The sequence below is a fragment of the Oncorhynchus clarkii genome, chromosome 21, assembly GCF_045791955.1.
Source record: "Oncorhynchus clarkii lewisi isolate Uvic-CL-2024 chromosome 21, UVic_Ocla_1.0, whole genome shotgun sequence".
Lineage (NCBI taxonomy): Eukaryota > Metazoa > Chordata > Actinopteri > Salmoniformes > Salmonidae > Oncorhynchus > Oncorhynchus clarkii.
The window spans coordinates 31669866-31696632 of NC_092167.1; the positions used below are offsets into that span (position 1 = coordinate 31669866).

The following is a 26767-nucleotide window of genomic DNA, read 5'->3' on the forward strand; positions in this document are numbered from 1 at the left end:
GGACAGCCACCATCCCTACCCTACATTCAACCCCCCCCCCCCCCAAAAGAAAACACAATATAGAATTCATAACACTGACCCTATATAGCAACAGAGGCAAGATAAATATCATTCTTAGGACACTCAATCATGTACAGTGGCGCTCCCACTATGTAAGGCAAGCACAGACATAGTTGACTTGGTTGTCTCTCAAATGGCAACCTACTCTCCTTAGTACATTGACCAGAGCACTAAATAGTGCACTATATAGAGAATAGTGTGCCATTTGAGATTCACACTGAAACACGGTGTCCTCTGACGTACCCTAATCCCCATATAAGCGCACTACTTTTATCCAGAGTTCTAAATAGTGCACTACAAAAGGAACAGGGTAGCATTTAGTATTTTGTTCTGTCACGTACCCTATAACCCAGTAGGTCATGGTGGGGGCTGGCTTCCTCTGGTCGGTCCAGTTCTCAGGTTTACACTGGAACAGAACTCCGTGTTCCTTCACTGGGCCCAGCCCATGGGTCCCCTGGGTTCTGTCTGTACCTGGCCTGCCCTACTCACACAAAGAGAGGTCTAAGAGATTAAACATAAACACATACCACCTTTTTTATTACAACATAGACATTCTTACATACAGTGTGTATGCAGTAGCGAACCATCACATGTTGGTCCCATGTTTCATGGGCGGAAATACAATTAATAAAGCCGCAAACAAACATGGTATCTTTCTTAAAGTAAGGCAGCTCCAAAATGGAGGTGTTTCAGCCTAGCTCTGTGTTTTCTGTGGTGGAGGGGTAGCCAGCAAAAATACAGAGTGTAGGCGTTGGTAATCTTACCTAATTGCGCCAATATTTGCTCAGCGTTCTGTCGCTCATGGGGACATTATGTCATTGCAGAATCTACGGGAGAGCTAGGCAGTTCAAGCCCCCTCGGGTGCTGCCATAGATTTATATTAGAAGTGCCCATCCAAGAAGGCTCAAGGTCATTGGCCACAGATAAAATGACGTCAAATTACGTTATATCTACCATAGCTTTGATTGGGCTGATCATGTCAACATCACACTTTCAAAAACTTTGCTAGAAAGTTAGACAAGCAGCCATCAGCATGAATCACATCGACAATCTACTGGCAAATCCTTGTCAAATGAAGAGAATTTATAGATCTATAGAATTTGGTCTCTCTCCCCCTCATAACTTAGCCTACTGTTCTGACTTAGTGGTGTACATGTAGTCTTGAGCCTGTTTTAGAGAATTGTCATTATCGAATATTGTAACAGCTTTCATTGTCTGCTTATATGCCCCCGTTATTTATCCTACGGTTTTGACTTGGTGTACAGGGAGAATACTGAACGAACAGCCCATGTTCTGAATTCTGTAGCTGTACATTTCACACGTACTGAACAAATAGTTATATCGACTATGTCCATCTTAGCTCGCTCATTAATCCTGAAGAGTCTATTGACGCACCCATGTGTAAGTAACATAAGTAAGTAACAAAAGTCAAAAATCTGTCAGTTTAAGCTGGAGATGTCATTTTTATGTGTGAGGGCTGCGTCTCTATCCACCGCATCCACGTATGCAAATCATTTTTTACTATCTATTTTTACATTTATGAATGTTATTCAAGGCATTTCTATGGGCTATAGTAGTAAATGCCAAATGACATTTATCAAATCATTTAAAAAGATTTTTGGGGGGGATACCTAAAGGGGTCCTAAAATTCGAAATCCAATAGCTAAATGATACATTATTTAAAAAAAAATAAACATCCTCTCCACTGTCAATGGTGTTATTCTTCAGCAAACTTAACATGTGTAAATATTTGTATGAACATAAGATTAAGCAACTGAAACATAAACTGAACAAGTTCCACAGACATGTGACTAACAGAAATGGAATATTGTGCCCTTGAACAAAGGGGGGGGGGGGGGGGGGGTTCCAAATCAAATGTAAGAGTCAGTATTTGGAGTAGCCACCAGCTGCATTAAGTCATGCGGTACATCTCCTCCTCATGGGCGGCACCAGATTTGCCAGTTCTTGCTGTGAGATGTTACTCCACTCTCCCACCAAGGCACCTGCAAGTTCCCAGACTTTTCTGAGGGGGGAATGGCTCTAGCCCTCACCCTCTGATCCAACAGGTCCCAGACGTGCTCAATGGGATTGAGATCCGGGCTCTTCGCTGGCCATGGCAGAACACTGACATTCCTGTCTTGCAGGAAATCACGCACAGAACGAGCAGTATGGCTGGTGGCATTGCCATGCTGGAGGGTTATGTCAGGATGAGCCTGCAGGAAGGGTACCATATGAAAGAGGAGGATGTGTTCCCTGTAACGCACAGCGTTGAGATTGCCTGCAATGACAACATGCTCAGTCTGGTGATGCTGTGACACACCGCCACAGACTATGATGGACCCTCCACCTCCAAATCGATCCCGCTCCAGAGAACAGGCCTCGGTGTAACGCTCATTGCTTCAAGCGAATCTCACATTACCCCTGGTGAGACAAAACTGCGACTCGTCAGTGAAGAGCACTTTTTGCCAGTCCTGTCTGGTCGAGAGACGGTGGGTTTGTGCCCATAGGCGACATTGTTGCCGGTGATGTCCTCAGTCCAGCCTCTCTCAGCCTATTGCGGACAGTCTGAGCACTGATGGAGGGATTGTGCGTTTCTGGTGTAACTCGGGCAGTTGTTGTTGCCATCCTGTACCTGTTCCGCAAGTGTGATGTTTGGATGCAATCCTGTGCAGATGTTGTTACACGTGGTCTGCCACTGCGAGGACGATCAGTTGTCCGTCCTGTCTCCCTGTAGTGCTGTCTTAGGCGTCTCACAGTACGGACATTGCAATTTATTGCCCTGGCCACATCTGTAGTCCTCATGCCTCCTTGCAGCATGCCTAAGGCAGGTTCCCGCAGATGAGCAGGGACCCTGGGGCATCTTTATTTTGGTGTTTTTCAGAGTCAGTAGAAAGGCCTCTTTAGTGTCCTAAGTTTTTATAACTGGGACCTTAATTGCCTACCGTCTGTAAGCTGTTAGTGTCTTAACGACCGTTCCACAGGTGCATGTTCATTAACTGTTATTTGGATTTTTGAAAGACAGGGTCCTGAAAAAGGGACGTTTCTTTTTTTGCTGAGTTTATTACCATCTTAAAACAATTCCATATATTAGCTTAGTACCCCCCCCCCCCAACGGCTTAAACTTTTATAGGTTAATGTCTTAATCTACATTACGGCTTGCCTCTTATCCGCTCATCGCTCCCTTATGCCATAGTTTGTACGTCTCCATTGCTATATTACTTATATAGGTCTATTCCATTTGTATCTTATTCGTCATTGTAGGAAATGTTGGAATGATTTCATTGTTTTGCTTACTTTGTGTATTGTAACTAGCTCGTGTGCTTTTCGTCACGTGGGAGGGGACACTATATCATGTTGTTGGGTCTGTAACCATGTATGCCAGTGACAGTCTCTTCTCATTCAAATATTGGTTTTCAATAAAAAAAGTTCAGTAATAGACCGATGTAAATCCAGTTGATATTGAGAGGGTTGTCTTGTTTGCGCATTGCGCCGCCTGTGCGTCTGTATATTGTCTATAAAGTGGATCCTCGTGATTGTATTTTCCTTCCCTTTTAGACCACATAGGCCTAATAAAATACTTCAAATGGTAAGCTAACCGTCTCTCTCTCGCTCGCTCGCTCGCGCCATCTCTGTGTGTGTGGTGACTTAAAGAAGAGTAAAGTTAAATTCAGCAAGATGTTGAGGCCTTATCTGAACTAACATTCATCTGAACTTCTGTCGCTGTCCATCTTGAAAGTGCTGAATAAATAGGCCTACCTCGTCGCAGCTCGTTCGCTTGCACGTGCTTATACTTACAGCTAAGTGTTGATAACATAAGAATAAACATGATGAATTTACTGAACATGAATGTAATAATGTTGGTGTATGGTTCAAAGGTCTAAACTCAGGTCGACATTCGTTATTATTGAAGGAGAATGTGGTTCTTATTGAGTTACACAAATACACAAGGAGTCAGTAGAAACCATATTTATTTAAGCAAGTCAGCTATATCAGCTAGGGTTTTTAAAAAGGCAGCAAACGAGGCTGAATGAACAGTTTCGCTGCCAGACGAGTCTCCGCTGATAGCCATGGTGCTGAAAGGAAAGCTCTGCTGTTAGGACAGCTTTATGTAGGCCTTAACAGTTTGCGGGCACCGTTTGTCACCGTTATAGTGCAATTAACATGTTGTTTAGTGTTGTGTAGTGGCTTTGCTGGCATGCAACTAAAAAAAAAAGTGGGTAGGTTTGCCCCACCAAGATGCACATGCTAAAATCGCCACGGTGTGTGTGAGAGAGAGTCTGTCTGTGTGTGTGTTCCGTTCTGTATCTTACCCTGGGCGGCAGACTCCGCTGGAAGGCAGCCCGTATGGAGAGGCAGCAGTGGTGGAAGTTGCGAATGAGCTGAGGGTGGATGGAGCCGCTGAGCTGGGCCAGTTCCCTGTGTGTAGGAGCGATGAAGATACCCTGCACCTTCTCCATCAGCACATAGTGGAACAGAGTGTTCTCTGCCCCAGACGTCAACCTGGCCAACACAGAACAGAGAGAGATTGGAATGGAACAGAATGGAACGGGATGGCATGGAACAGAATAGAAGAGAATGGGGTGGAATAGAATGAGATGGAATAAAATTTGAATAGTGTGATATGGAATAGAATAGGATGGACTGAAAGGATAGGACCACAGCAGAGAGGAGATTTAGGGCATTATTACAACGGGGAAGGATAAACTAACTTCTAACACTGCTGGCCTGTTTCACTCACTTCATAGTGTTGTACTTCTCCCCTGTCTCTCTCTCAGTCAGACTCTTCTTCAGGGTGCCCAGGTAGAACGGGTTAGGATGCTTCATCCTGGGAATCTAAGGGGGGGAGGGGGAAACAACATTGGTAATATGACAAAACCCAGTGTATCACTAAATATCGTGCTCTCCTAGCAGTGTGTGTGTGCACTTTACTGTCTGTATGTCTGTCTGTAATTTAATAAAGTGTGCCGTGGAACATAACTTTTTATAGATATAAGGATGAGAGACGCAATGGGGGAAGGAAGGTTAAGACCCTACCTTGAAAATGCTCCCACTGCCTCGACTCCCATCAGATCCTCCAGAACCCAGCGAGTCTCTCTGGCCGACCAGCTTCCGGGCTGAGTCCGGGGTGGAGTGCGGACTGAGTCCGGTCGGCCTTCCTACACCCCCGTCCGACTGTCCCTCGCTCCCGCTGTCGGACTGACTCCTCTTGGAGCTAGGTCTCCGAGCGCCTCGTCCAAACAGGCTCCGGCCCACCACCTTTCCTCCTCCCTGGTCCGAGGAGGGCGGCTTCACGCCCCCGGCCAGCTTGCTGAGGACAGGAGACGAGGCAGCCAGGGTGTCTAACCTCAATGGAAACTCTTTGTGTTATCCTCAATTTTATCTATGCACTTATTTATACACAATTATTTTACTTCTACACGTTGAATTTTTGGTTTTTAAAATTGTCAAACTAAAAACAACCTGTCACGGACGAACGAGGGGAGGAACCAGTCAGCACAAGAAAGGCAGGGGGCAGGCGGGGCGGCCAGGCGTTCCTCCATCCCTAAGTCCAGCTCCTCCAGCTGTAGGAGGGTAGCCTTGACCTGGTCCACGTACACACAGTCGGGCCCTGGGGCCCCCGTGGCAGGGGCCGCACAGCCACTCGCCTCCAGGAGCACACACTGCATGAAGTGCCTCTGGGGGAGAGGGAGCAGTAGAAAGAGAGAAGGAGAGAGAGAGAGAGAATGTATGGGATAACAGATGTCTGTGTGTAGTTGGTATCCTGGAACACAAAACTAGGGTCAAATGTTGGATGTCTGTCTGGGAGACAGCTAGAGGGGAAAGAGAAAGAGGAGAGAAAGAAAGGTAGAGAAAAAGAGCAAGAAATGACACAAAAACAAAAAGGTGACACTCATTAGAGTAACTGACGGAACATAGAATCCTGCATTCTCAATGAAGACCCTATATGTCATTTTATATGTACAGTACCAGACAAACGTTGGGACACACCTACTCATTCAAGGGTGTTTCGTGATTTTTACTATTTTCTACATTGTGGAACGTGCAAAGCTGTCATCAAGGCAAAGGGTGGCTACTTTGAAGAATCACAAATATAAAATACATTTTGGATTTTGTTTTAACACTTTTTGTGGTTATTACTACATGATTCCATATGTGTCACTTTATCGTTTTGATGTCTTCACTATTATTCTACAATGTCGAAAAATATTCAAAATAAAGACAAAAACCATGGAATGAGTAGGTGGGTCCAAAAGTTTGACTGGTACTGTATGTACCTATGGTCTTACCAGTCCCACTATGAGTAGGAAGTAGCGTCCCTGGGGCTGGCAGTAGCCAGGCATGGTACAGTGGTTGTTAATGGTCTTGGTCTGGTGGATCTGTGAGCGGTGGCGAGGGAACACCTCCCTCCAGACAACCAGCTGGCCCACGCGCTGCTCTGAGGCCAGGGGGAGGAGACAGTAGTGCTGGCAGTAGAGAGAGACGTCAAGCAGGTCCTCCTTGGGGAGGTGGTTCGCTATCAGATAGCCCTGGGGTTGGACACAGGCAGAGAGACATACACGTCGAGACAAGAGACACAGAGTACACACGCACACAGGTTGGACACACACACACAGAAAACACAATTGAATTTAGAATTTTTACTAACACAAGTCGCCCCATCGTATTGGAGTGCCAGACTCTCTCTATACAAAGGTCATGAGAATGGAGACTTGAACCTAGAGAACAACCTTCTACAAATCCTGAATAATTCAGAATCAATTGATAGGCTGATGATGTGCCATCTAGAGAATGAGGGGGTACAGCATGTTATTCTGGGTGATGATATCCCATCTACAGTGCTTTCGGAAAGTATTCAGACCCCTTAATTTCTTCCACATTTTGTCGCGTTACAGCCTTATTCTAAGATGGATCAAATATTTTTCCCTCCTCATCAATATACACACAATAACCCTTAACAACAGAGCAGTTTTTACCCAATTTATACAAAATTAAAAACTGAAATATGACATTTACATAAGTATTCAGACCATTTACTCAGTACTCTGTTGAAGAACCTGGCAGCGATTACAGCCTCAAGTAATATTGGGTATGACGCAACAATCTTGGCACACCTGTATTTGGGGAGTTTCTCCCATTCTTCTCTGCAGATCCTCACAAGTTCTGTCAGGTTGGATGGGGAGCGTCGCTGCACAGCTATTTTCAGGTCTCTCCAGAGATATTCGTTTGGGTTCAAGTCTGGGCTCTGGCTGGGCCACTCAAGGACATTCAGAGACTTGTCCCGAAGCCACTGCTGCGTTGTCTAGGCTGTGTGCTTAGGGTCACTGTCCTGTTGGAAGGACCTGAGCACTCTGGAGTGTGTTTTCTTCAAGGATCTCTCTGTACTCTGTCACCTCCCTGACCAAGGCCCTTCTTCCCCAATTGACTCAGTTTGGCCGGGCGGCCAGCTCTAGGAAGAGCCTTGGTGGTTCCAAACTTCTTCCATTTAAGAATGATGGAGGCCACTGTGTTCTTGGGGATCTTCAACCCTGCTGACATTTTTTGGTACCCTTCCCCAGATCTGTGCCTTGACACAATCCTGTCTTGGAGCTCTACGGACAATTATTTCAACCTCATGTCCTGGCTTTTGCTCTGACATGCACTGTCAACTGTGGGACCTTATATAGACAGGTCTGTGCCTTTCCAAATCATGTCCAATCAATTGAATTTACCACAGTGTCACGGTCTTCCTCCTCTTCATCTGAAGAGGAGAGGCGAGAAGGATCAGAGGACCAAAATGCGGTGTGGTATGTGTTCATAGTGAATTTTAATAAAGAGAACACTGAACACTGCAACATTATACAAAAGAGTAACAAAAACAATAAACCAATGACGATCGTGAAGCTACAAACGAGACCTGTGCTGACACAAGCCACTAACATAGACAATCACCCACAAACAAACAGTGCAACCCAGGCTACCTAAGTATGATTCTCAATCAGAGACAACTAATGACACCTGCCTGTCAGGTGTGTGTGTGTGTGTGTGTGTGTGTGTGTGTGTGTGTGTGTGTGTGTGTGTGTGTGTGTGTGACACGACACTCAACCTTGTAGAACAGACAGGAACCCAGTGTCACGTAGAGACGCCTCATGCCATAGAAGTCCTCTGACTGCCAGAGAGAGAGAGAGAGAGAGAGAGAGAGAGAGAGAGAGAGAGAGAGAGAGAGAGAGAGAGAGAGATGTTGAGAGAGAGATGTTGAGAGAGAGATGTTCAGAGAGAGATGTTGAGAGAGAGATGTTGAGAGAGAGATGTTGAGAGAAAAAATAATTAACAGTTTTAGAAGGATTAAGTAGTGGATCTACTTCCTGCCGGTCTACCCCCCCCCCCCTCTCTCCAACACCCCTCCCTCCCAGCCCTGCTTCATTTAATCAGCTAGAAGATGCAGGTATAAAGAAGACCTAATCCTCCATTACATGACATATACACAGGCCAGTCCAGAAATACTCACTACTAGACCCTACACAGGGGAGGAGACAGCTGGTGGCTCCGTTTTAATGGGAATGGGGATGAGCATGACACCTTGTCTACTTCCCAAATGGCACCCTATTCCCTACACAGTGCACTGCTTTGGCTAAAGCCCTATGTCATGATTTGACTTACCATTTCTTTGAAATCTGACGATTCAAAGTCTGAGAGAACAGTGTCCACCTCCATCTGTGGACAGACAGATAATCAGAGACCATAGAAGTAGAATTCAGATGCCGCGTGACGTATTTCTGCATTCACAAAGGCGGCAGTCAGACATGCTCTGGAGCTAGACATGGAAAAATTGCCTGACTAGTCGGCAGGAGCACATGTCCTTTTTACCGCCAGACAGCAGAGGGCAGCAAAGACAATACATAAATCCAACAGGGTGGGGGGGAGGAAAGCCCATTAAATATATTATAGCAAGAGCAAATTGCTTAAACGTATCACTGACTTGACAGCCTAAAACATCCTGTGCCCTAAAACATTTCAGAAGACGTAACAAGCGAGGCGCAAACAGCAAATGGTGAAGACATCAATGAAGAAGAAGACATCTTAAAAGTGGCCCATCACAACCGTGGCCCAAAGTGGTGGCCCCATCCCCAGACCTTTATCTCAGGGGGCAGAGGGAGCCACCGCACCGCTGGCAGTCCGTCCAGGAAGAGAGTCCCCGATAGGTCAGTGGGCGTGGACCCAGAGCTGTCACTCAACCTGGAAGGCTGGATGAGCTGCTGGAAGAACAGGCAGAAGAAATGGTCCAGCCTGGGGGCGTGGTCCGCCTGGCAGAATGCACTGTGGGGGAGCGGAAAGAGCGATGGAGACAAGACGGAGGGGGAGGAGGGGGAGAAAGGGAGGGATGGAGAGAGGGATGGTGTGGTGGAGGGAGAGATGAGATGAAGGGGTGGAGGAGAGAGGGAGGGAGGAAGCAAGGGGAGAGAGGGGGACAGAAGGAGGTAGAGAAAGAAGTGGTTAGTTCAAAGAAGCCAACAACCTGTTCAGGTTTGATGTAACAGTATAAATGACCTTGCTTCAAATGAGAAGCCAGAAAGACTGGGACCGCTTGAACCAGGAAATCAAACCGGTGTCCAAAATGGCACCATATTCCCTATACAGTGCACTACTTTTGGTCAAATTCAGGATGCATCCCTGCTGTCAGCACAACAGACCTGTCCAGAGAGCCGTGCATCACCTTGAGAGTCCTCACTGCGCCTCCCACTACCGCCTGCAGATACAACAGAGGAACCCTGGGGAAGAATACGAGGGGAAAAACACAGTCACATCCATGAGGAGTAGGCCAGAAAAACACAGTCACATCCACGAGGAGTAGGCCAGAAAAACACTCCGAACCTCAGCTACTTACCGACCATTTTATTGATAAAATATTCTGGAAGGGATACAGCATTTAGTTGACATATGGGATTGGCTGAGACAGCGTATTGAATATGGAAGCATGCATTGGATGACTTTGCCGTGTCGGTACCTCTCAGCAGGCAGGGCGATCACCAGCAGGTTGTTGCTCTCCTTCCAGTAGCCCACATGGACCAGCTGTTTATTGAGCAGAAGAGAGGAGCTGAGGAGAGGGGGAGGGGGGAGACGGGAGAGGGGTAGAAGGCAGAGAAAAAAGGAGGGAGTGGGAGGAGGAACAGGTGCAGGGGAAAAGACCGAGGAGAAATACAATCACGGCATGAATGAATGGAATTTCTACATTTCGGACTTTGGTAGATCTCAGAGCCGCTTGAAGTGGGTCTGACTGGTGATAGGTAGAGATCAGTGGGTGGGGAATTTCCTACACTACCTGACTATCTGTCCCCCGGTGACATTCTCCAGCATGTCAGACAGAGTGAGAAAGATCCCTCGGACTCCTTTCAGCTGACTGGACGCCTCAGACACTGGGTACTGGTACAGGATCTCCTGCTGAGGGGACATGGAGGTACACACACACGCACACACACGCACACACAGTCCGTTAGAGAAGAAAGGTACTAGGTACAGTCTTTGTCATTAGTATTCTCCACACCATGCTGTCTGCTATGAAGGGTGTGGAGCGGACCACTTCAGAGAGAGCTGGGGGCGGGGAATTAAGGAGTAGGGCCTCATAGCCATGGAAACAAGGACAAAAGCTCTGATAATTCTTACAATGCCAGACATTCCCCTCTGGGTCACCAACACACTAGCCTCGTGGAGAACCAGGTTTCCCTAAACAGAAAGCCTGGGGAAGTCCATGGCACAAAATCAGCTAAAAAAAAAGGGGGGTGGGCACACAGTGAAAAACTAGTTACATGTCAAACCAGTCAAATGCCTTGCTTGGGTGGAGGTGCTCACGACATTATTATTGTCGTAGGTGCAACAGTGAGTGAGGATGGCTGTGAAATCACAGATTAAAAATCCTGTTAAAGTATGCTGATGTATGCCGTGTTTGTGGTGAACCGTACGCCTGGAACCGGAACAAACATCATCTTTTGCAAGATAAATGGTCTTTATTGCGACCGGACTACACACGGGCTTTAGAAGAGATAACGGAGCCTGTCACACATTGCCTTTCCTGTGTCATTTGTTGTGTGACAGCCAAAGTGTACCAATGCGGTCACAATTCACGGTGATCTATGAGACACGCCCCCATTCTCATCCAATGGGGCTGCAGTGGAGCGGGTTGAGAGCGTTCACGGCACCAACAAACTATCATGGTCCAAGCACACCAAGACAGTCGTGAAGAGGGCACGACAAAGCCTTCTCCCCCTCAGGAGAGTGAAAAGATTTGCCGTGGGTCCTCAGATCCTCAAAAGGTTCTACAGCTGCAAAATCGAGAGCATCCTGACGGGTTGCATCACCGCCTGGTATGGCAACTGCTCAGACTCCGACCGCAAGGCACTACAGAGGGTAGTGCGAACGGCCTAGTACATCACTGGGGCCAAGCTTCCTGCCATCCAGGACCTCTTTACCAGGCAGTGTCAGAGGTAGGCCCTAAAAATTTTCAAAGACCCCAGCCACCCTAGTCATAGACTGTTCTCTCTGCTACCGCACGGCAAGTGGTACCGGAGCGCCAAGTCTAGGTCCAAGAGGATTCTAAACAGCTTCTACCCCCAAGTCATTAGACTCCTGAACATCTAATCAAATGGCTACCCAGACTATTAGCACCCCCCCCCCCCCCTTTTACTCCGCTGCTACTCTCTGTGGTTATTGTCTATGCATAGTCACTTTAATATCTCTACCTACATGTACATGTTCCCTCGACTAACCGGTGCCCCACACATTGACTCTGTACCGGTACCCTCTGTATATAGCCTCGCTATTGTTATGTTACTGCTGCTCTTTAATTATTTGTTACTTTTATTCCACAAAACTACATTGTTGGTTAAAGGCTTGTAAGTAAGCATTTCACTGTAAGGTTGTTGTATTCGGCGCATGTGACGAATACATTTTGATTCGATTTGTAATTGGGGAGTTCCTCCCATTCTTCTCTGCAGATCCTCTCAAGCTCTGTCAGGTTGGATGGGGAACGTCGCTGCACAGCTATTTTCTTAAAACCTGTTATTGCTTTGTCATTATGGGGTATTGTGTTAAGATTAATAAGGAAAAACATTTATTGAATTCATTTTAGTATAAGGCTGTAATGTAACAAGATGTGGGGAAAATCAAGGGGTCTGAATACATATCAAAATATAAATTCACAAATAATCTCAATAATCCTAAAACTAAATAGGACAATAGCAAAAATCCCCCTGCCTGCACACATTTAAAGGTTTGGTATCGCATTTTAGGCTTGAAAGAGACATATCTTTAAATCATTTTAATCACAGCAAATGTGTTGCCGAGGTTGTAAGAATATCAGATAGCATTCTGTTTTGAAAAATAAATATTTTTTAGATAGGGTATGGACTCTATGCCATGACATTCACACATCTCGTAATGCTCCCAGTGTACCAAGTAAACCACGTTGACTGAGGTATGACGGTACAGTCTAGTCACGGTATTAGTGTAGTTCCACTGTCATTGTAAGATTCAGGGCTCACTTGCAAAAAGAGACCTTGGTCTCAATGGGACTCCCTGCTAAAAGAAAGGTCTCAATGGGACTCCCTGCTAAAAGAAAGGTCTCAATGGGACTCCCTGCTAAAAGAAAGGTCTCAATGGGACTCCCTGCTAAAAGAAAGGTCTCAATGGGACTCCCTGCTAAAAGAAAGGTCTCAATGGGACTCCCTGCTAAAAGAAAGGTAAAATCAAAAAAAAAATAGGGTGTCATTTCGGATACACCGCGAGACAGAGCAGAAAAGGACAACGCCAACTCTGTATTTAGGAGCCACCACAGAGAAGAGGCCTAAATCACAGGGCAGAGAGAGGAGAGCATGTCTGAGATGAGGGTGTAGCTGCTAGCAATGTTCCCTCCAATTTTTTCCAGCACTGGGCAAATTTCAGGTCTGCTGAGCGTAAACATGAACAGTGTGACAATTCTGTGCAACTTCCGTGGCCCGTTTGCTGTGAACACTGAGGCTGTACCCGCTTTAAGTTACAGTTTTAACTGTGACCAAGTAGGCTACTGTGGCTATTTGATCGTAATGTAGGCCTACCAGAGTGGCCTACCGTCAAAAGCAATGGCCGAAAATGCACCCCATAACATTTTAACATGGAAGTAGATGTTCTATCATACAGCCTACAGTAGCAGCCAATGTGTGGTGTTCAATGTAGGCCTACATTCCATGAGAAAAAGAAAAAAAAACATGCAGGACTTGACATTAACCTGTTTATCCACCTGTCTTTCAGACAAGGAGGTGACTGAAAATGTTGTGTTTGACGCAAGAAATCACTTTACAAAATAAAATGCATTATTATCCCCATCTCATTATTACAGAGAATAAGACTAATTATGCTACCCTCTGCCTATTGGCTACTTATCTTATTCACGATGTCTCAAAATACAACACTGCCGTTTTAAGATATAAAAAAAGCTCTTTACCCGACTCGCTTTTCAAAGATGGCTAGAAATGCACATATTTTGTGCTCTTGTTGGAAGCAACCACTGTTGACTAGAAATGAGCTATAACTGGGCTAATAACTCACTTACTAGCAAAGAACATGAACAAATGTGCACGTGTGGCTACATGCATATCTCGCTTTGATCTCAAAACAAGCGCATCTACTCGGGACCGCACATACTGTAGCCCAAACAATCCAGTCAAAATTTAATGGCACAGATCCATATATGGCTATGGCTATTTGCATATAGGCCTGCCGCAGCTCTGACTGGTTATTTAGAGTCATGCCGGTCAATGCAATAGAATCCTACTCCAATGCGCTCTGCCTACAAGAAAATCTCTTGCAAAGTTAGTTTTGCATACTATGTCTTGCATAGTGCGTTTTGTTATGGTACGTTACATTGAAAGTGGCTAATATTGCGTTGACTCGATCACAATTCTCACAGTAAAACGAAATGTTGATAGTGTTACCTAAAGGGGGAAACTCTAGAAAGTTGAGTGAAGTACAGTCTAGTGCTTCTCTGCGTAGGCTGATATTTCTTCTGCGCAGAATTGCGAGGGGAGCTGCACGTGCAGGAACACTGGCTACTAGTCTACCTCCCCACAGAGCAAGAAAACAGGAGCCCTGGATCAGCACTTCACTCACTACACAATCCTCTGATCCTCTGGTGCTCTGTTCCACCGTGTTTGACTTCCACGAGTGCCAGTTTCCAGGATACAGATGAAGCACTCCCCTGGTCTAAACAGCATGATCAGTATAGAATCTCCATTGAAAGAGATTTTTTAAGTCCAACAATAAACCTGAACAGTATCTGGGAAATGATGCTGCTTTTGTTGGTGTTATTTATCTGATTACTAGCATGGTTAACGTATTGCTGCAAGGTTAACCTAGGCTGGGTAACCTGTTGGAGCTAGTAACATAAGCATTTTGCTGCACCTGCTATAACACCTGCAAATCTTTGTACGCTACCAACAATCTTTGATTTATGTATCGTCAAAGGATAGCATCAGGAAGCTCTGGTAGGCTTCCAGATCCAACAGCAACCATAATACACACACACACACACACAGCATTCAGAATGTATTCAGACGCCTTGACTTTGTCCACATTTTGTTACAGCCTTATTCTGAAAATGATTGAATTATTTTTTCCCCCTCATCAATCTACACACAATACCCCATAATGACAAAGCGAAAACAAGTTTTTAGAAACTTTAGCAAATGTATAAAAAATATAAGAATAAATATCTTATTTACATCAGTATTCAGACCCTTTGCTATGAGACTCGAAATTGAGCTCAGGTGCATCCTGTTTCCCTTAATAATCCTTGAGATGTTTCTACAACTTGATTGGAGTCCACCTGTGATAAATTCAATTGATCAACATGATTTGGAAAGGCACACACCTGTCTATATAATGTCACACAGCTGACAGTGCATGTCAGAGAAAAAAACAAGCCATGAAGTCGAGGGAATTGTCCGTAGAGCTCCGAGACAGGATTGTTTCGAGGCACAGATGTGGGGAAGGGTACCAAAATATTTCTGCAGGGTTGAAGATCCCCAAGAACACAGTGGTCTCCATCATACTTAAAAGGAAGATGTTTGGGCCATCAAGACTCTTCCTAGAACTGGCTGCTCCGTCAAACTGATTGGGGGAGGTGACTAAGAACCCGATAGTCACTCTGACAGAGCTGTAGAGTTCCAAATGGGAGAACCTTCCAGAAGGACAACCATCTCTGCAGCACTCCACCAATCAGGTCTTTATGGTAGAGGCCAGACGGAAGCCACTCCCCAGTAAAAGGCACATGACAGCTGCTTGGAGTTCGCCAAAAGGCACCTAAAGGATTCTCAGAACATGACAAACAAAATTCTCTGGTCTGATGAAACCAAGATTGAACTCTTTGGCCTGAATGCCAAGCATCACGTCTGGAGGAAACCTGGGGACCATCCCTACGGTAGGGATTAGGAGACTAGTCAGGATTGAGGGAAAGATGAACGGAGGAAAGTACAGAGAGATCATTGATGAAAACCTGCTCCAGAGAGCCCAGGACCTCAGACCAGGGTGAAGGTTCCCCTTCCAACAGAACAACAACCATAAGCACACAGCCAAGACAACGCAGGAGGGGTTTCGGGACAATTCTCTGAATGTCCTTGAGTGGCCCAGCCAGAGCCCGGACTTGAACCCGGTCGAACATCTTTGGAGAGACCTGAAAATAGCTGTGTAGCAACGCTCCCCATCCAACCTGACAGAACTTGAGAGCATCTGCAGAGAAGAATGGGAGAAACTCCCCAAATATAGGTGTGCCAAGCTTGTAGCGTCATACCCAAGAAGACTCGATGCTGTAATCGCTGCCAAAGGTGCCTATATAAATGTAATATTAGTTGTTTATTTTTTATATATTTGCAAACAATTGTAAAAACCTGTTTTTGCTTTGTCAATATGGGGTTTTGTGTGTAGAAAAACAATTGAATCAATTTTAGAATAAGGCTGTAACGTAACCAAATGTGGAAAAAGTCAAGGGGCCTGAATACTTTCCAAATGCACTGCACACACACACACACACACACACACACACACACACACACACACACACACACACACACACACACACACACACACACACACACACACACACACACACACACACACACACACAGAGAGAGAGAGAGAGGAACTGACCTAGTTCTTCTACTCCTACTTCTGTTTCTCCACTGTGTGTGTGTGTGTGTGTGTGTGTGTGTGTGTGTGTGTGTGTGTGTGTGTGTGCGCGCGCTTTTGGATCTGGAAGCCTACCAGAGAGGTAGTTCTGTTCTCTAAAGCTTCTGCTTTTGTCAGAAATAGGGGTATTTTCTGACTGTTCGAATACTCACATGATTTATATTTTTGTACTCGAGTACTCAATGAAAAAATAATAACAAATTTAACACAAGGCCCACACTGGAAAACAATATGTGTGCATTTGTCTATATGCCAACCGTGCGCAAACAATGCTCAATTTATCAAAACTATTACAGATATCAAATCCTAACTGCTATATAGCCCAATATACAGCATTTTCACTCAATAAAAAAGCAAGTGCAAATTAAAATAAATTTATTGAAACCGTAATATCAACTGGTTATATTATATCGTGGAACACAATCTTCAAAAAGGCAGTAACCTCAGCAGTGGCCCTTGCTTGTGGAAGCATATGGCTGTGCAATGGCATAGAACAGAATTTTTTTCCAAATGAAAAAAAAAAGATGCCAGTGCGAAGTGATGCGTTATCCTCAAAGAGGGATCATTTGAAACGGGGCTCAATTTGGCCATTTTAAAGAATAGAAATCGGAGTTACAAACCAAAATATGTCTTATTTTCTCTATACAGATATTCGATTGAGGTTATTCTGCCGGTTGTTTGGAATTTTCTAAATGAATTAACACGGCATGGTGATGAATTACGGCCACGGCATCTGTTTGGTGCTTAATGATTCTGATGAAAATACTCTGTCTTTATCAAACTTTGATATTTTCAATGGAACCGGACTATGCTTTGTGGGGTTATAGCCTAGGATAACCTATTCTAAAATGGCACAAAGGTTCGCAAAGTAGCCTAAGCAGAAAATAGACGGGGCGAAATTATTCCAAAACTGCAGCTCGCTGTTGGAACACATATTTTCCTACTTCAATCAACCAGTCCATTTTTGAATTTGTTATAAAACTGTTATCATTTGGCAGTGAATGTAGCTAGTGTATTTCCCATCAGTTAGATCCGTAATTATAGGCATTTCTGTAGGCCTAACCGGAGCTTGCGTGCGCTCTCCGCACAAGTGTGTGAAGGGAACGGTCGGAACGCAATTGAGTGAATGAGACACGCGAGGAGGAAAGGGAATTTAAGGAGAACTGTGTGATGCTTGGCTTGATTCCTTTCTTTTTTTTTTTTTTTTTACAAATGGAACACTAGAGTCAAAGCAAAATAATGTTGTCTTCCAAGGCACATTTTTCATTTGCCTGTTCGTGCAGCCACAAAGCACATTCCACCAAATAGTTTGACAGTATTATTATTATTATTTTTTAAAGTGATCTCTGGTTAAAGATCGAGCTTTGATGTCCGTTTGAGTGTTCTAGTACTCACGCCCATCCCTAGTCAGAAAACACAGACTGTATACCACCAAAATAGGTTGGTTGTTCTAAGTCCACAACGATGCTTTAACCACACCAGGAGACCCCTTAGAGGTCTGGGGGAGAAAGGAAAAAAAAATGGAAGAAATTTTGATTTTTGGGTTTCGTTACCCTTATTTCAAGTGCGCCCCAGCCAGAGATCATTGTTCAGTTAGTGATGTTTCTGTAGCGCTTATGTGATTTCAGAGTTTGCAAAACAAATGGCCACTGGGTTGATGCAAATAGTCATATCATTCTGCCAGGTAGGCATAGGCTACTTTGTAGTTAACATTTAATTGAAGACGCATATCTGATGATGCTAATGGCTACACAAAGTGTAGACGTGTGTGCGCACGCACGCACGCACCACACACACACACACACACACACACACACACTGGGGAATTCCTGTGCCTTTAACTTGATTTCTTACTAAGTTCAATACATTTTTTTAATATCGTCAAATTCCGTTTTCATGTCTGGATTCCGGTGATTCCGTCCGCGTTCTCCACAACACAGAACTCAAATGAACGAAGGGAAAACAAAACTAATAGATTGCGCCTTTACCATAGACTTGCGCTGTGAATGTAAAAAAAAGATCAAGGTAGAGGTTACTTTTAACCAGACCTTGGATCAGATGACCCTAGCCCCAGTCCTACACTTTTATCTATGGCCTCTGGTCTTTAGTAGTGCACTACCTAGGGTATAGGGTACATTTCAGACAAAGTCCAACTGAACTAACCTCTTCTAGTGGGGAGTCTGAGTCCAGTTTGAGTGACAGGTACATGACAATGTGAGGGATGTGTCCTATAGACATCTGGAGCTCCACCGTGTCCTCGCCCCACAGCAGACGCACCAGCTGGCTAACCGAAGGAGAGGGCCTGAGCCTGGGAGCAGAAGACATGTCCACACCTCCCTCCCCTGGTCCTCCTGGACTGGCTGTCTCCAGGGTCAGCTTCACCTGGGAGGGAGGGGAGGGGAAAGAGAAAGCAGGAGAGAGAAACTAAGACCTAAAGACATCATCGGTATCTTTTCACCACATTCTAAAAACAGCCAGTCCGAGTTTTCCCTTTTCAAACACTGTAAAAAAAGGCGGTAGGCTGTGGGTTTGGCTTCAAAACAAAAGCCGGCAGTGACTTTGTACGACTCTGGAGAATCACAGTCGGACAGAATCGGCAGGGGGAACTACACTGTGATCATAATAAGAACATAAACAACATTTAATCCAGTCCATTAGGGCTGCTGCGTCATTTATTTGGCCTAGCGCTACAGGAAAGCAGGAAGTAGATGTGATTCGTCCAGGAAAAGAGGAAGTAGGCGTGATTCGTCCAGGAAAAGAGGAAGTAGGCGTGATTCGTTCAGGAAAAGAGGAAGTAGACGTGATTAATTCAGGAAAAGAGGAAGTAGATGTGATTCCTTCAGGAAAAGAGGAAGTAGATGTGATTCATCCAGGAAAAGAGGAAGTAGATGTGATTCTTTCAGGAAAAGAGGAAGCAGAGTAGGGAGACAGGTAGCCTAGTGGTTAGAGTGCTGGACTAGTAACCGAAAGGTTGCAAGATCGAACCCCCGAGCTGACACGGTACAAATCTGTCATTCTGCCCCTGAACAAGGCAGTTAACCCACAACCCCTAGGCCACCATTGAAAATAAGAATTTGTTCTTAACTGACTTGCCTAGTTACATAAAGGTCAAATAATAAAAATAGAAGAATGGTGATTGATGGAGAGAGAAATGGATTATATTCCTGATCACTGAAAGAGAAGCAGCATGGATGTGTGTGAGAATCAGAAACAGATCCTGCTGCATGGCCCAGAAGAGCGCAGCTCTGTCATCCTCAGAGCTTTTTGCATGACACACCACCATTCACACAAAGCTAAGCAAGCACACTAAGGACAGGCCCGCACATGGAAACACGTAACAGTATGGTGGAGAGATGCATGCTACGATTTACAGATGGCTTATGTCTGTGCACTCTTGTATTTCAAAAGGCAATTATATTAGTCCTTAGCAGGCCTCTTTAGTCCTTAGCAGGCCTCTTTAGTCCTTAGCAGGCCTCTTTAGTGCTGACAGGTTACTGCCCAAATGCATACATGTGCACACTAATAGAATACTGTAGCCTACACACGCAGACTTACACAAACTGGAATAAAATTTTGAAAAATAACTGTGTACACGCGCACACACACACACACAGTGCTGGCTCTGGGCAATAACCTGTCAGCACTAAAGAGGCCTGCTAAGGACTTATGGTTGACGTTAATTGAGACGAATCAGAACCAGGTGTTTGTGTGTGTGCGTGGTACACGCGCAGGACTGTGACACTAGAAATGGTCTGACTCTCTACCTCCCAGAGAAGTGTTCACACTCCTAATGGAGTTAAAAGGACTGGAGTCAAAAATGTGGTAGAAAGTTCATGCTTACACCAGTCCAATGCTTTCAAAAATGTGAAGGGTTCGTGAGCAAGTCCTTTACAAAGACTAAGCATTTATTCATTGTATTTTCTCTCCCTGTGTTTTGAATTCATCCATCACTCTAGGGCGAGGGCCAGAACATCTCCAGACACTGTCACCAGAAACCCACAAACCGTTGAGCAGCGCCAGGGAAGGCGCCAGGCCTGGGCCGGACGCCATCTTGGCTCTGCAGGGAACAGTAGCCTGTTATTAGGAGAAGGGCCTAACGGTGATGAGTGAGTCCTTCTGACACTTTTCTGCACACACACACAAAAATGTCAAATGTCATAGAACAAATTCATTTTACAATGAATAGAATAGTATAATAGACACTGCCAGACCGGCTGAAGGGCTGCGGCACTACGTTCTCTCATGATAAATAATGGGGATGTGGTTAGGTTGGAGGGTGCTCTCGGTAGATTCCTGCCTGCTGATGTCAGTAATCCAGATAGACAGAGAGAGAGAGACAAAGGGGCATAGGGAGAGAAATAGAGTGAGAAAGAGGGAAAGAGAGAGAGAGCGAGAGAGAGGGGAAAAGAGAGACAAAGAGAGAGACAGAGGTAAAGAGAGAGAGAGAGAGAGAGAAAAGAGATTGAGGAAAGAGAGAGAGAGAGAGAGCGAGAGCGAGAGTTAGAGAGAAACAGCTAGAGACAATTGACATATATATAGAAAGAGAGAAAGGGGAGACAGAGAGCAGAAAAAGGGGAGAGCGAGAGAGAGAAAGAGAGAAGAGAGAGAAAAGAGAGAGAGAGTTGGGAAAGAGAGAGAGAGGGGCAGGGAAAGAGAGAGCGCGCGAGAGAGAGAGAAAGTACTACTGAAGATACTATACTATGAGGTCAGGCAGAGGGCATGGTGGTCCAACCTCAATACAAACTGCTGCTCCGCCCATATAATTGCTACTGTCTACCACGCTTTACCTGGGAGGGCCATTCACACACATGACCACATACATACAGCCAGCCAGACGCTCACGTGCGCACACACACACACACACACACCACCGAAGTTTCCACTGACTATGTCAGTAGAGCTCCGTCCGACGAGTGGCCTTGTTGTTTTTTCACCTCTCTCTCTCCTCCTCTCTTCTCTTCCTCTCTACAGTGTAATTTACTATCTGGCTTTCCGCGTATTCTAATCAGCTGTGCTTTCAGTGGCTGCAGCATAATGGTCGTTTTCCTGTGTTTTCTCAAACAACTCCCGCCGCAGTCTGGCCTCTCTCCTCTCTCTCCTCTCTCTCTCTGTCGGCAAACGCCATCACTCCCGCCGACACTGTAATTTACAAATTCCTCCTTCTTGAGGCCCTGTTTTGACCGTGTGAGGAGACGGATTTGGAAAAAGCTTGAGCGGTTTTCTGAATGGCGATCAAGGCGTCATTTCCCCGACTTGGACAGTTTTCCTCATGTAGATAGGTGGTGATTGTTTCCTACTATATACGTTTTGACAGCCGAGTGAAGCCAGATGGCAATGGAAAAATATTTCTATATTCAGCGGCGAGCGGCATTCATACTTCACCATACATTCTACAATGGATTTACATAAACTTAAATGCCACTTTCTGGATGCAGGGAGAAAATTAAACGTGAAGGAACATCATCTTCCCAAAGCTCGGTTAGAAGAGCAATCCTGAACAGACACTTATTGAGATTAGCTGGGGGGGTTTTTAGGGGGTGGGGGGCTGGCTGGGTTTTGTTAATTGATTCCAAAGCAAGATAAGCAGCCGGTTTTCTGACCTGAGATCCACACACTTATCTTGACATTTTATGCACGCTACACGTCTCACATTGACGTCAACGAATGATTCACGTGGAAGTTCGAGTTGCACCCTTTTTTTTATTCATCTCTACTGAATGGGGACACCTCAGGGCATTCTAGCCTCGTGAATCTGTCCAGAGCCAAAACATCCATGTGGTTTCTAATAACACATTCCAGTGACCTCCAAGACCTCTCTTTGAACATGTGGGACAGAGCTCTTGAAGAGCTCTTGACTAACAGTCTCGGTCTGCCTTTGCGCGTGTGTTCGTGTGCGTGTGTGTGTGTGTGTGTGTGTGTCTGCCTTGCGTGTTAGTGTGTGCTTTGCATGCGTGTGTCTGCCATGAGTGCGTAGACCCCAGATTGTAACACTTCTAAGCAGAGCAGACGTGTTGGTTCGGAGGGGGGGGGGGAGTTTGTCTGTAAATTGAGTTCTTTCATTGGCTGCCGTTTCTGTTTCAGAGGCTGTGTCCGAAACGCCGCAGCATGCATCGTTAATAATGTGACTGGGGCTCATAATACAACAACATCAACAACAACGAAGTTCTGTCGGCGGTCTTTCGCATACTTTCATATTTGCAGCGTTTCAATTTTGTAATACACTTAACTTCAGAAACACACCACAAAGCGGAGCATAATTCTATCTAACTACTGTTGGTTTAATATGGCAGTAAGGAGTTGTGTGGGTGGGCTTGGAACACACACATACACATACTAGAGCTGGGCGATAGGGACAGAAATCCATATCGATAAATGGACTAAATTAATAGGATAACGATATATAGAACAATACATTTATGACGTTGCTAGTCCCATGTGGCTCGGTTGGTAGAGCATGGCACGTGCAACGCTGGGGTTATGGGTTCGATTCCCATGGGGAACCAGTACAAATATGTATGCACTCACTACTGTAAGTCAATCTGGACTAAAATGTAAACCATGTTTTTTTTATTTTTTTTATTACCCTTTAAACTATTTAACTAGTTTGAATGTTGTAGCTATAAATTGACCCTTCGCTAAAACTCGCCCCAGAATTTTTGCCAACCAATCACAGCGCTGCAATGGATAGCAACTGTGGTCTAGTGCAGACACCTCGGTCGAGCACACGTTTCAAACACATGAAAGCCAATGACGGCAGTGGGAAAACCTCACAGTTTTATTTTAAAAAATGTATTGTTTAAATTGTTAAATAATTGATCAGTACGCCAGTGGTACTTGGTACTGTGATTCCTGAAATGCATGTTGATGGGAGTATTTTTCAAATCTGAAATGATACTTTTGTTACATTGTTTGCTAGCTCATCTGGTTAGCTAGAGCTCAGTCTCATTGACCACCTAATGTAGCTAGCCATGGTATTAATAAATTCCATCTGCTGTCGACATCAGGACACGATTTGAGAACACTAGTTAGCTTCAAAAGTGGTTATTAGCTTTGACTGCATGCTGACAGTAAATTCAGAATCCTTCGGTAGCAACACTACAAACACCATATTTACCAGGTTCCCGTGAAGCAATTGTAATGACAGTCCACCTCAACAGACCCAAGAGTTTCCTGTTTAGCAAGAGGTAGTCTGTGAGTCATTTCACTGTGCATTAAAAACACAGTTTGAGATCATTGTGAGGGGATTTTGCCAGTGGTGAGAAGGAATTGGTCTTCCTGGGAATATATTGTCTGAGGTTGCAACAGTGACCAAGGGGGGCGGGGCTTAATGAAGGGTCAATTGCCCCATTAACAGTCACCCATATTATTTTTGGTTTATCGTCCAATACAACACACACACACACACACACACACACACACACACACACACTCACCTGGGTAGGACCAGGAATGCAGGACAGAACCCTCTCAATGTTCTCTGTGGTAACATCCACATCGTCTACTGCGACCAGGTTGTCACCTGGGACGAAGAAGAAAGTCTCACTCCCAGCATCATGTTACATATAGACAACTTAGACTAAAGGGGAATAGTGACATTCCTGTAAAAGTACTTTGCGCCACATTGTGTAACCGGTTCAGAAATAGTATAGTTTTGTTGAGGAGCACAGTGTTTGGCATGACAAGGAGGGGCAACTCGTATACAAAACAGACCGGTATCCAGTCAAGAGACACAGTCCACAGATCTAGGAACAGCCAGATGTCCTGTTGTTTCTTTTTGTAAAACAACGAGTTTCACCTGCCTCTGTGCAGACTCGTGTCCGTTCCAATCAACCCTAACACAGATTCCACCTTAGTTATTTCAGTTAGTTAACTAGTCTAATTGCTTTAGCATGGACTGGTAGGCTACATGAAAGTCATGGCTTTAAACACTAACTCATGTGGAAAGTCTTTAGTATTCAGCAGTTTTGTTTTTTGCATTCCTTGGGCTGCCCAGAACGACCGTGCCCAGCCTCTGCAAACATCAAAACTATCTACTGTAAAACACAACGTTATAAGTCTAACTTTATTTAATATAAATGGTGTCAATAAATTAATTTATTGCATTCTATACAATTTGTATACGACTGATCCCAGTGGCTGTGTCTGAAATGGCAAAAGTAGTGCATTACATAAAGAGAAAAGGGTGCCATTTGGGACGTACCCAGAGTGATGGTTTTGTACACTCACCTATCAGTATCTGTGCACACTTGACGGCCGGGCTGTTGGGCACCAGGCCGTGGACAGTGATCCTCTCCTCCCTCCTCCCTGCGGGGTCTTCCTGGCCCCTGCCCCAGGACGGGCGATGCACCACCCCCAGAAGGGCCTCCAGTAGACCCCCTCTCTCCGGGGGAGGAGGGGAGCAGCTCCCCAGGCGTTTGGGGTTCAGGTAGAGAAACACTTCCTTCAGCTGCTGGACCATCACCCCCACCCTCTGCCCCGCCTGGTTTTTCAAGATGGATACTGGACGAGATGACAAGTCTTCGCCTCCTCCATCGGGCCCTCTGCTCTGGGATGGTCGCCGCTTCCTCCGAAGGATCCTGGCCAGTCTTTTTAGCTTGGGCTCTGCTTTGGTTGGAGCACCATCAGGAAGCTTCCTGGACTCGTCGCTGATGATCTCCGCTTCTTTCTCGCTGAAGCGGACGTGATTGGTGGAGAGGCCGTGATTGGTGGCTACCTGAGCCAATGCCGCCGCTTCCTCGCCCTCGCTCAGTTCCAGGTAGAAGAGCTCGCCGTTCTTCTGGACGTCGTCCAGCCATTCTGGCTCTAGGTCGCTGGGAGTGAACCGACAGAGCATAGAGTGAGTGAAACTGTGTGAGCAGAGCCAAAAAGGGTGGATTGTCTGTCCAGGGACTGCTTCAGACAAGGAGTATCAGGTTATTTGAGCATGAACAAGAAACACAACTCTGGTTTGCGGATTAAAAGTATGTCCTAATTATGCTGAACAAAAATATAAATGCAACATATAAAGTGTTGTTCCCATGTTTCGTGAGCTGAAATAAAAGATCTCAGAAATGCTCCATATGCACAAAAAGCTTATTTCGCTCAAATGTTGTCCATAAATTTGTTTACATACCTGTTAGTGAGCATTTCTCCGTTGCCAAGATAATCCATCCACCTGACAGGTGTGGCATATGAAAAAGCTGATTAAACAGCATGATCATTACACAGGTGCACCTTGTTCGGGGGACAATAAAAGGCCACTAAAATGTGCAGTTTTTTCACACAACACAATGCCACAGATGTCTCAAGTTGAGGGAGCATGCAATTAGCATGCTGACTGCAGGAATGACCACCAGAGCTATTACCAGATAATTTAATGTCTCTACCATAAGCCGCCTCCAACAATGTTTTAGAGAATTGGGCAGTACGTCCAACTGGCCTCACAACCACGTGTAACCATGCCAGCCCTGGAACACCACAACTGGCTTCTTCACCAGCGGGATCATCTAAGACCAGTTACGAGGACAGCTGGTGAAACTGTGGGTTTGCACAACTGAAGAATTTCTGCACAAACTATCAGAAAGCGTCTCAGGGAAGCGCATCTGCGTGCTCGTCGTCCTCACCAGGGTCTTGATCTGAGTGCAGTACAGCGTCATAACCAACTTCAGGTGGACAAATGCTCACCTTAGACAGCTGGAGAAGTGTGCTCTTTACGGATGAATCCCGGGTTTCAACTGTACCGGGCAGTTGGCAGACAGTGTGTATGGTGTCGTGTGGGCGAGCGGATTACTGATGTCAATGTTGTAAACAGAGTGCCCCATGGTGGCGTGGGGTTATGGTATGGGGAGGCATAAGCTACCGACAGAGAACACAATTAAATTTCATCGACGGCAATTTGAATGCACAGATACCGTGGCGAGATCCTGAGGACCATTGTCATGCCATTCATCCGCCACAATCACCTCATGTTTCAGTATGATAATGCAAGGCCCCATGTCGCAAGGATCTTCACACAATTCCTGGAAGCTGAAAATGTCCCAGTTCTCCCATGGCCTGCATACTCACCAGATATGCCTCATGCGTGTTTGGAATATTCTGGATCGACGTGTACGACAGCGTGTTCCAGTTCACGCCAATATCAAGCAACATAGCCATTGTAGTGAAGTGGGACAACATTCCACAATCAACAGCCTGATAAACTCTATGCAAAGGAGATGCGTTGCGCTGCATGAGGCAAATGTTGGTCACACCAGATACTGACTGGTTTTCTGATCCATGCCCCTACCTTTTTTTTTTAAAGGTATCTGTGACCAACAGATGCATATCTGTATTCCCAGTCATGTGAAATACATAGATTAGGGCCTAATGAATTTATAGCAATTGACTGATTTCCTTCTATGAACTGTAACTCCGTAAAACATTCGAAATTGTTGCGCGTCACGTTTATATTTTTGTTCCGTGTCATTTAGAGCATATTAGCCGTCATCATAATATGACAGATTAGTCTTTCTCATTTCCCCATTTCAATTCCCGTGTAAAA

General features: G+C 45.3%; 1 protein-coding gene across 1 annotated transcript in view; it reads right to left on the reverse strand.

The window, feature by feature from the left end:
- Nucleotides 1-26767, reverse strand: part of LOC139378887 (protein inturned-like) — a 31181-nt gene that overhangs the window by 1736 nt on the left and 2678 nt on the right. The window contains exons 2-16 of the mRNA XM_071121475.1: nt 24475-25058; nt 23682-23767; nt 18412-18630; nt 10358-10476; nt 10043-10132; nt 9729-9806; nt 9171-9354; nt 8698-8751; nt 8144-8206; nt 6348-6587; nt 5521-5735; nt 5095-5368; nt 4799-4893; nt 4371-4560; nt 402-541 (exon numbers count right to left, since the gene is read on the reverse strand). Coding sequence (XP_070977576.1) covers nt 402-541; nt 4371-4560; nt 4799-4893; nt 5095-5368; nt 5521-5735; nt 6348-6587; nt 8144-8206; nt 8698-8751; nt 9171-9354; nt 9729-9806; nt 10043-10132; nt 10358-10476; nt 18412-18630; nt 23682-23767; nt 24475-25058 — 2631 coding nt within the window. The remainder of the gene's footprint in view (nt 1-401; nt 542-4370; nt 4561-4798; nt 4894-5094; nt 5369-5520; nt 5736-6347; nt 6588-8143; nt 8207-8697; nt 8752-9170; nt 9355-9728; nt 9807-10042; nt 10133-10357; nt 10477-18411; nt 18631-23681; nt 23768-24474; nt 25059-26767) is intronic.